We start from the raw sequence: 10,753 nt of genomic DNA, 5'->3' as shown, positions 1-10,753 counted from the left end.
TGAAATGTTATTTCAGTGTATAAATCATACGGGACTTTGCTCTCCTGCAGCCCCTGGTGCTCACAGGGAGCGGTGACGGGGATGCGCAGGGTGTGAGGGCGCCTGTCATGGGATGCTCTGACACATCAGGGAGGAAACATCAGCGGAGACCCCAAGGATGACCCGGCCCCTTCCCTGCTCCCCATGGGTGAGGGTTCACCTGGCCCATATCCCCAAAGGGACGCTGCTGTCCCCAAAGACACAGTGACGTCCCCAAGCCCCGCGCTAGATTTCCTTGCTGATAGCACAAAAATTGCCTGCGCTCAGGCAAACCAGCCGAGGTGATAAAGCTCACCTGCAAACTGAGCAACGCAAGCCCCTCTTCCTAATTCTGTTTGGCTTTTACGAGCTGTCAGTCAGTTGGATGGCGTTAGTTTTATTTGCTTCTTTCAAATTGGTTTCCTTTTTAACGGGAAGAAAGCATTTATATTAATGGCATCGCCGAGCCTCGGCCCTGAAAGGAGAGGCTGAAATGTAACCCCTGCATTTGATATCAGGCCGTTCGGGGAGCTCTTCTCCGTGTTCAGACGAGCACAAGCACCGACCGGCACCTTTCGGCCCCTTCTGCCTTTCAGAGCACAGCACAAAGGCAGCGAGAAATCTGCATTTCTTCCTTTCCTAATTCCAGCCATCCGCTGGGAATTCCCGGGGTGAGAGGAAGAACAGCGCCCGTTATTTCCTGGGAGGGAAACTGGAAAAAAATCTATACAATAAATGTTCAATTAGTACAGTTTCTAGATTTGGGGTTTATGATAACATTGTCATCCTAAAATCAACTACATTTCTGTCTTTCTGTTCTTATTTCCTTCTTTTTCTAAGGAAATAAGACACTTCTATAGCCTTTCTTAGTCTTTTCTAGGAAAATATTGTTTATACTTGAAGTGCCAAAATGTTTCGATGCAGAACACCCAGAATTGGTTGGGGGGGGTTTCCAGATCACAGCTCAAGAGAACAGAAACCACAAAATTCTTGAAAATACAAGCCCTTGTTTTCTGCTCGGGTGAAGCTTTGTGATCTGCTTTCTAAAATCCCATCATTTTCTAATTACTCCACGAGTCTCATTGTCCTTGCGATGTGCCTACGGGTTGGCAGCAACAGTTGGCTCTTTATTGTTCAGTTCTGGAGAAGGAAGAAATAGCAGCTCCAGACTCTTGGTGCTGAACCGAGCGCTGGGCTGAGACCCAAATGGGGCAAAATTCTGCCCTGGCTACAACAGCCAAAGCTTCATCCATCCAAAAAATCCCCCAGGAGCAGAGACACGAGCACATTTGCACATATCACCTCTGCGTTAAGCTGGCGCAGTGTTTTTAGACCAAAAGCCCCATGGTGTCACGCAGCGGGGTTTCTCCCTTCCCTGCTTTAGCTCTTGGATCAGGTCTCCTGAAAAGAAGGAAAAAAGAGAGTGGGTTTCCCTGTTGGGTGAATATTGCGGTGCTAAGGCAGCACACATGCACCTGCTCTGCTTTGGGCAGGCTCCTGATGCCTCACGGAGCAGAAACCAGACGTGTTTCTTCTCTCGGAAGCAAATCAAGTGTAACAAGAGGGGGAGAAGCTGTAGAGATGGTTAACAAGGAGTTTGCAAATCTACATCTTTCTACAAATCCTGTCAATACCCGCTGGCTTCTGGAGACAACAGTGTCCCACCCTCACCGAGCGAGGCTGTGACAAGCAGGTTTGAAGGGCAGCACGTGTCCCCCGCAGCTGCAAAACAGCCAGGGTGAGGATAGCAAGAGAGCGGGGACAAGGACACGTCACCCTGTGCCGGCCGTGGTGATGTGACCTTTAGAAAAGGGGAGGAATGAAAACCTGGAGCTCCCCGGTGTCCCCACCGGCCCCGGCGAGTCCGCGGTGCCGCCGGCGCTGCGCTCAGATCCGCTCTCAGGGGCGGTTGGTGCAACACAGATGAATATTCACAAAGCCCTCCGGGGAGCGAGGGGCTGGAGCCCTTGTGCTTTCACAGGTGTCTCACGTCTGATTCTTACATCAGACACTTCAGCAAAGTGCTTCACTCTGCTCCAGGGAGCGTGATCACAGACATATTTATATGAAGATACACACACCTCTCGTGTGCATACAGACACGGGATGTGTATGTTTGGTCAGGCTTCATTCCTTAGGGTTTTAAAATATTCTTTCTGATTTTGCTTTGAAATATTCCAATATATTTTAGTGTTTGGTGTGCACAACACTCTATTCACAGACAGGCAATATCAGACTCTTCTATTGCTTTATCAGCACAGATTTCTGCTTTATGGATTTCTGCCTTTGTGATGAATGCTGAAAAATAACCATAAACCGTCAAAAATAGCCTGACCGCACTCAAAGCCTGTGCATGCACAGAGCAATACTGTTTGGGTTTCCTAATGATTACCAGCCTCCAAAACTCTCATTTCTTTATGTTTCAGCTTATCAAAGCATTTTTACATCGGTGGGTTTGCTCCTGTGTTTAAAGGGGAGAGAGGATTTCAACACTTTGTCGAGTCATGACATCGAGTTTTGAGGGCTTTTCCTTTTAGTTTCAGGTGTTGTATTTACCTCTAGTGACTCTTTTGATGTAAATTTAGCGAAAGACTATTTAAAGCTTAGCTGACAAATTTATTCGTAATCTTGAAGTATTTGATCATCAGAGAGAAAGCGAGAATATAAATAAAAGACACTGGACATCCACAGAATCTACACTTAACTGGATAATTTTTACAGAGAACAATACACATATTGTCTTGTCTTTGCTCACAATCAGCCCACGCGGTACCTGTGGAAATACAGAAGAGCCTGGAACAGGTCAGCGTGTGCTCGCTGCAGAGCGACTGGAACCGAACCAGCCGAACCCCCCGCCCAGACACCCCCGAGAAGGTATTTGGCAACAAGACATCAGGGTGACTTTTGAGACACTTTGCAGTAAAACCGTTGCGAAGGGATTTGAAAGAAAAGCATCAAATTCACAACCTGGAGCTGCAAGTGTTCCTGGGTCTAGAAAAACCACCTCCTGACCTCGCGATAAAAGTGTAGTTATTTGGTAATAAATACATCTATTCACGGTTTAATGCTTACATGGAAGAATAAAGCTAGCAAGCTACAAATTAAAAAGGTGAGAAGCAGAATTAACGTATGGTTTTCATTTTACAAAGGAAAAGAGTCATTGATAAATGATTGGCATATTAAAGAGCATTTCATTTTAGAAAAGTTAATGTCAATTCAAAATAAACCAAAACATACCGCATCGGTGCGCTTTTTAAAAATCTGCTGGAAGAACAGAGAAGTTTTCTACCATGGATTTCTGAAGTGATTCACTATTAACATTTCCCCTATAGAAATATAGACATTGTCACACCTTGTACTGTGGGTGAGGACTTTCTTTTCTCTTTAAAAGGTCTTGGTGTGGGCGGGTGGTGAAGCAAGTCCTTGCTCTGGAGAATGCACTGTCGACAGAGAGCAGATGCCTCATCTCAACTCTGTAAAGCACAAGTCTCGGTGTTCAGTAAAGACACAATAATCAGTTGCGTTTGGGCGCTCCGGGTGCTCATCACTGCGGTGCCCCCGTCCTGTTTCGACCCCTCCAAAAGCAAAGCCGCTCTCTGCGCCTCGTCGCACTGTCCTGCCCCCCTCAGCACCCTCAGTCTGTCCGTCCATCATTCCCAAGAGCAGACAATGTTCAACGGCACCGAGTTCTTTCCCTCCCCGCTGCACGGTGCTGGAACCTGCATCAAAACTGAGCGTGGTCGACTTCATCCAGCCAAGAGGCTGGGCTGGCGGGGAAATCCGGGTACCCGCCGCTGCTGCCGGTGGAGAGGTCGGAGCTGGGTCCGTTCCCGGCCAGGACCCTCATGGGCTGGGGCACCCCTTGTCCGCTTTGTCCCATGATGCCCAAGCTGTTGTCTGGGTAAACCAAGCTGGTGATTAAAGGCTGGTGGCCTGGCAGCGCTTGCAAGGACGCCGGTGACTGGGGGATCCCGTAGGGGCTGGTGGATCGCAGGTCGTGGTACTGGTCCTGAGCTGGGATGCCGCTGTGATCCAGAGCGAAGCTCCCGTTGGTGCCAGCCTGTCTCCCCAGAGCAGGGGATGCTTCATTGAGATTGTTGTAAATCCCATTGGAATGGCTCATTTCAGACATGGAGGGCTCATCTGAAAGGGGAACAGACTGGTTTTACTGGGAGAGTAATGGCCGCGGCTGGCAGTTCCGCACGGGAACTCCCGCAAGCTCTGGGTATAAACAGATTGGACGGATGGAGCTGAGCAGCCCCGCTCTTGCCACTTGTAATTCCTTATTACTCCCATTCTTGTTGATGGATCTTCACAGAGGCCACAGGATTATTATTTTTTCAGAGTCCAAATATATAATACATTTTGGATTTTAAAAATACGCACGAGAAGTACATACTAAAATATAAAACTGTGATTTAAAAATAATCTTTTAACAGGGACTGTGAGTTCAATGTCTTTCCACCTTCTGTTCTGCACTTCTATCTGGCTTTAATATTTATCTTGAATTTTGATATGAATTTTAGGAGCTACCTGAACATTCACCAATGCAAGAAAAATTCTTCATTGCTCAGAAAAAAATATATCTATTCAATCTCAGCAGTATTTGTCTGCTCAGGAACAGGTTAATGAAATGTATTCGTAAGACTTAAAAACACTTCTGAAAGATGAGCAATATTTTTTGAGTTAACAGCAAAAATTGTTTGCACTTGTTAGGTGCTTTATGGACAGCAAGAGATGCTCTGTTGCCTGGGATACAAACCTATCTGTGGCATCAAGCTATCAGTAATTGTTCACCATTTTTTCGTTATTATTTATAGTATATTCATATTTAATGATGTTGATGCACAGTGTGTATAAAGAGACTTGAAAATCAAATAGTTTTTAGGAACATGGGAGAGGAGCTGAGATGCAAAGCTGTGTGTGTATAAACATACATGCATTATAGACGTATGTCTGTGTAAATATGTACACAGAGTTTTGCATTTCAGCTTCTCTCCTGGCTTCCTAAAAACAGTACATGGAAACACATGCACATATGGGTGCTGTGGTAGCACAGATCAGATACTGTCAGCAGAGACCACTGGGCCCTGGGGCAGCTCTGGGGCGCAGAACGTGCCCCCACTGCAGACACCGACCTCCCCCGGCAGAAATGTCTGCCCCAAAAATGGGACCCTCCGATGCAGAAACCTCCTAACACACAGTGATCTCCCGTGGAGAGCAAACAGCTCCCACAGAACGGGGAATGGAGATCTAACTAGTGCCTGCGCAGATAAAGCACCCCGAAATATGATGAAAATAAATTGTATACACTTTTCCCACAGAAACATGCCGTGATTTCAGACTCTCTGGTTTTCGTATTTCCAAGAGTCCCTTGGAAAGGCTGTTTATGAGCAGCGGCTCTAGGAGCTGCCGCGCCTGCCCGGGGAGCTCTCCCTGCTCTCCCTGCTCTCCCTGCAGCTTTTAGGAGCTGAAACGGCCCCCCCGCAGGCAGAGCGGGGTCTCCCTGCAGTTCCTCAGCCACGACCCCCCCGCAGCTCTGCCATGAGCGGGCAGCCGGGGCCGCACCGCGGCAAACCCCGCAGCCCTGCACTTCTCCCGCCCTGGACGCTTGTTTTCACTCCTTGTATTAAGGCCCAAAATTATTAACGGAGCACTGAGGGAGTGAAAGAAGCCTCGACAAGGAAAGCAGCTTTACAGGGAGGGCACAGACCGCGCTCGGCAAAGCCCCGACCTGTGAAGGAGACCTCGGCGTCGCTGTCGGGCCCCTCCTCCTGGATGCTGTCCTTGTCGGACTTGGAGGTCCCCCGGGATCGCTTCATGTTCCTGAAGTACTGACCCCACCGCTGCCTCCCCGCATCCTTCTTCAGCCTTTTCTCCTTAGCCCGGCGGTTCTGGAACCAGACCTGCAAGCAGGACACACCGGGGAGCTCCCTCTCTGCGGGACCGGCCCCTTCCCGCCGCCCGGACAGAGCCGGGGGGGAGCGAGGGCCGCCCCGTCTCACCTGCACCACCCGCATGTCCAGCCCCGTCTCCGATGAAAGCTGCTCCCGGACGTGCCGCGCCGGCTTGGGCGAGTTGTTGTAGGCGTTTTTCAGGGTTTCCAGCTGCTTGGCCGTGATGGTGGTGCGAGGCCTCTTGGCCGTGGACTCAGCCTCTGCCGACACGGTGCGGGTTAGAGGTGAAGTCACCACGGAGCGTTCCCAGGGACGTGAGACCCCCGTCCTCCCTCCAGCCACCCCCTGACGGCAGATGCTGCCGGGCACCCTTCCCACCCTCTCCATGAGCGTGTCCCAGAGGGCAAGAGTGCCCCAGGCCGTCTCCCTCTTGCCACCGGGCGGGGATGAGAGGGACGGGACAAGGGGTACCTCTCTGCTTGGCCGTCTCGTAGTCTGCCTTGCAGACCAGCCTGCTGTCCTCCATCAGGTAGAACTCGTCGCCGGTGGCCAGCTGCCGTTTGCAGACGATGCAGGCGAAGCAGTGCAGGTGGTAAACGAAGTCCTGGGCCCGGCGCACCACCTGGGTCGGGGGGATGCCTTGCTGGCAGGCGGCACACTTGGTCCCGAAGCGCCTGAGCGGGGGGGACAAGCGGCGGCCGCTGAGCGCGGCAGGGCCGGGGAGGTGGGGCGCGGCTGCCGCTGCCCGCGGTGCTGAACCCGCCCGGCGCTGCCCGCGGTGCTGAACCCCACGCGTGTCCCTCACCCACCCAGACTCTTCCCCCCGTGTCCCCCCGTCGGTTTCTCCCCGTCCCGTCCCCACGCACTTGAAGAAGTCCTCCTTGCAGTAGACGCCGTCCCCGCGGCTGAAGCACTTCTCGGCCAGCTGCGTCTGGCAGTCGGAGCATTTCAGGCACTTGCTGTGCCAGTGTCGGTCCAGGACCTTGAGGATGAACCTGTCCACGATGTGCTGGTTGCAGCCGGCGCACAATGGGATCTCTGCGGGGAGGCAGCCCCTGTCAGCGCCGCCCCGACGGCCCCGCTGCCTCCCGCCTCCTGCCCGACACCGGCCCGGCCCGCAGCCCCCGGGGTTGCCACCGCCCGACGGCGGACCCGGGGTTGACCCGGGGAACGCGCCGAAAATAAGTGTTATTCGTTCAAATTCGTTGGCGCTGCGGCGTGTGAGCCTCTCATCGCGCCGCAGAGAGCAGTACCCACGCCGGGGGAAGCGCCTGGGGACACTGAGGAAAACGAGAAGGGAAGTGACGGGAACGGAATGAACCCGCGGGCCGAGCCGCCGGCAAAGTTGAAACGCAGTTATTCCAGGCTTTTTTCCCCCCTTTTCCTACATTTCCAAATTTCACCTGCAAATAACGGCGGGGTGGCCCGCGCGGGGTGGGGAAAGAAACCGCCGAAAATTATGAGGATTGCACAGAAAATTAAAACGCAGTAGGCTTGTCCCGTCGCACTGCAGATACCGACAGAGATGATATAGAAACAGATGATATAAGGATACAGATATAGAGAAATAGAGATATAAAAATAAACAGGTAGAGTACATTGAGAAAGAAAATGTACAGATATATCGACATAAATATATTGATATTGGTATACAGGCATAGGCATGGATAGGTAGGTAAAAATGTGGATATAGACATACATAAATATAAATATATTGGTGTAGATACAGATGGACATATATATAGAAACGGCTGTATAGATACAGATAGATGCAGACATAAGAGTATCTATATGTAAGGATAACTATAGAGACAGATGTATAGCTGTGGGTAAGGGTAGAGGTGGAAATGATATCGTTATAGGTATTAACCGCCTCCTCAACGATTCCAAACGCGTCCAAACGAATAACCCCAATAATGGCAGCACTACAGGCAGCGGCCCCGGGCTGCCCGGGGAGGACGGAACCCCGGCCCCGGTAAGGTCCCGGTACAGCCCGGTCCGCTCCCGGCCGCGGTTCTTACGCTGCATGGCGGCTCCGCGGGCCGCGGCAGCTCCGCTCCTTCAGCCGGGTTGCGGGCACTGGCCCAACTTCCGCGGGGCGCGGGCGCAGCCCCCGCTGCCCAACCCCGCGCCCACCGCCCCCGGCCCCGCCGCTACCGAGGCCGGGCCGGGGGCGCGGAACCACCGCTCTCCCCCCTCGTCGGCTCTTCCTGGCCCCCCAAACCACAGGGGCAGTTGTCCCCCCCGCCGGCCGCTGCCACCCCCGCGGCGCCGGGGATTTAATTCGCCGAAGCGGGTTATTTTTAGACGCCGGCCCTCCCCGCCGGTGCCGGTCTGAAGCTCCGGGCAGGGCATCGCGGCGCGCTATATTTAATCCCCCCGAGGCCAGCGGCACATCCCCTCCCGCCGCCCCTTCCCGGCTGTGCACGGCGGGAGGGTGACAGCTCCGGGGCGCCCGGAAACGAACCCCGGGCGGGGCCGCCCCCCGACGGGGCTGGCGGCGGGCGGGGGTCGAGGCGGCGGCGGGGGCAGCGCCGCGGGGGTGGCAGCGCCGGCCGCTGCTCCGAGCTCGTTGTGAACCGCAAACCTCGGGATTTTCGCCCGGCCCGGGCAAAGCACCGCGCGGGTCGACCCCACCGGCGGCACGAAGCCCCAGCCGGGCCCGGTCCTGCCGCCGCACAGCCCCGGCCCTCCGCCACCGTAAGCCCCGGTGAGTCCCCCTGCTTCCATTCCGCTGCCCCCCGGAGCCCCGACGGAGCCCGGCCAGCGAGCACGGAGCCATAAACGAGAGTCGCATTCTGCGGGAAAACGCTGTCTTCGCGTCGTTCCTTCTACCGGGGGTTCGTTTTCGGCGGCTTCCCCTCCTCCTCCCCATAGCAAAAACATCTCCCGGTTGCCGGGTCAAACATGCGACTGCGGTGACGGCACCGCGGAGAGCAGCAGTGAAGAGACACAGAGAGACAAACCGGGCGCCAAGCGAGGGGCAGGAGCGGGGGCACTAGCCCCGTGGCGGGCGCTACCGGGCTGCCCGGCCCTCGGGGTTGGACCCTCTCCCGGTGGCACCTCGGCTCCCGCACACCTGCGGGGCCCCCGACACGGCTTCTCGTTGTTTTTGTTTTTAAGCCCCGTCGGCCGCTGTCGATGCTGGCGAGAACCGGGACCACCCCACACCGGGACCGGACCCGGTGCCGCGGACCCGGCTCTGCCACCCCCGGTGAGACCCCCGGTGTCCCGGACACGCCAGGGCAGCGCGGCCCGATTCTCCCTGCCCCGACAATGCTGTCTCCGTTCGGTAAACGGGAGGGGAAGAAAAAGCATTTTGGAAAGGAATTAATGGGAGTTTTTCCAGAAGTGGGAAAAGCCGGATCGGAGCCGGACGGGGTGGCGCGGGGGATGCCCGTCGTCGGGGGCAAACCCGCGGGAAGAAACTGCCCGTTTCGTCCCTGCTCTCGTTGCGCGGAGAGCAGTGGGACCTCGGGGCAGGAGCCGACGCTCCGCGGCGCGGGTCAGAGCTCCTGCCTGGGCTGGATCCGGTGGGGAGCCCGGGACAGCCTCCGCGTTTCCCATGGGAGCAGGCGGGGAGCCCCGGTCCAGACCCGAGGGGACCCGAACGGGCGCCTGGAGTGGGCGCGGGGCCGGAGCCGTCGACGTGCGAGGGCAGCGGATCGGTCTCCGATGTTGGGGACGAGTCAGGAGAGAACGAGAGGGAGAGTGGGAGGGCGGGATGGACCAGGATGGACCCCCCGGTGCCGTCGGACCGCTCGCCCTCCCCGGTAGCCAGCCCCGACCGCGGCCCCGACGTTGCCCCGGGAGCGCGAAACGGCTGGGGGCTGCCGGGGCTCCCAGAGCGGCTACCGGCGCCTCCGCGGGGACACGCGGAGATTTGCGCGTCCCACCCCTCACCTGGGCTCCGCGGGAAGGGGCAGAGCTCCGCTGCTTTCTCCGAGCCGGCGCGGACCCGCTCCAGCAACATCGCGGCCTCCGTGGGCGCGCCGGGCGCCGTCCGAGGTGCGCGGGTGGCTGCGGAGGAGTGGCGGAGAGGCGCGGAGGGGAGCGCAGGGAGCGGCGCGGGGGTTGGCCGCCGCCCGGGGCGGAGCGGGGCCGGCGCGGGGGGGCGGGCCGGGGGCGGCACCGCGCCGTCGGGCCGGGCCGCAGCTGGGCCGCGGTTCACCGCGGGGCTCTTTAGCATCACAAAAGCGGGAGGGGAGACGACACTGTTCCCCCACGTCCCACGCGTGGCCGGGGCCGATTCGCACGACGTGCAGGCTCCGGGTGCAGCCGCCGCCCCCGGGGGCAAAGCGGCCCCGGCGCCCCCGCAAAGCGCCGGCGGCGGCATCGCACCGTGGGCGGGGGGGAGTCGCCGTCGGGGGGAGCCTCCCCCCGGGCCCATTCGCCCCCCGGCCGCCCCCGCCGCCGGATTTCGTTTGTCCCCGCGGTGCGTGTCTGTCCCGACGCCGCCTGTGGGGAGCGGCGGATTCATCCCTCTCCACTAATTAGTTAATGAGCATGGAGACGTAACGGGTGAAGTCTCGTGTCTGACCCACGACAATCAGCGCCCTGAGGCTGGCGGAGGTTAATTGCACTAATTGAGGACAGAGCAGACATGGATGTGTGTGTGCACGCGTGTATTTGCATGGGCATGCGGGTGTGTTTGCAGGAGCACGCATGTGCACAGGGGTTGCAGGGCTGTGTGTGCAGTTGTGTGCGTGTGCACTTCTTCGTATAGGTTTTTTGTGTGTGGTTGTGTGTGCAAGAGGTGCGTGTGCCAGCCTGTGCATCCATGCGGGTGTGCGAGTGGAGGTGTGCAGGTTTGCGTGTGCACACAGATGTGTGTGCCTG

The 10,753-nt window shown here is 56.6% G+C and overlaps 1 protein-coding gene across 1 annotated transcript; it reads right to left on the bottom strand.

Moving 5' to 3' along the window:
* Positions 1–3,741: 3,741 nt before the first annotated feature.
* On the bottom strand, positions 3,742–9,887 carry LHX3 (LIM homeobox 3; the record flags this gene model as incomplete). The annotated part of the gene is made up of 6 exons (XM_080355858.1): positions 3,742–4,160; positions 5,752–5,923; positions 6,023–6,174; positions 6,386–6,588; positions 6,781–6,952; positions 9,818–9,887. The coding sequence occupies 6 exons, from the start codon at positions 9,885–9,887 to the stop codon at positions 3,742–3,744; spliced, it is 1,188 nt and encodes a 395-aa protein (XP_080211984.1).
* Positions 9,888–10,753: the final 866 nt, after the last annotated feature.

Source organism: Nesoenas mayeri (assembly GCF_963082525.1).
Source record: "Nesoenas mayeri genome assembly, chromosome: 18".
NCBI lineage: Eukaryota > Metazoa > Chordata > Aves > Columbiformes > Columbidae > Nesoenas > Nesoenas mayeri.
Note: the sequence above shows the minus strand (reverse complement) of the source record. Positions and strands in the feature narration are given on the sequence as shown.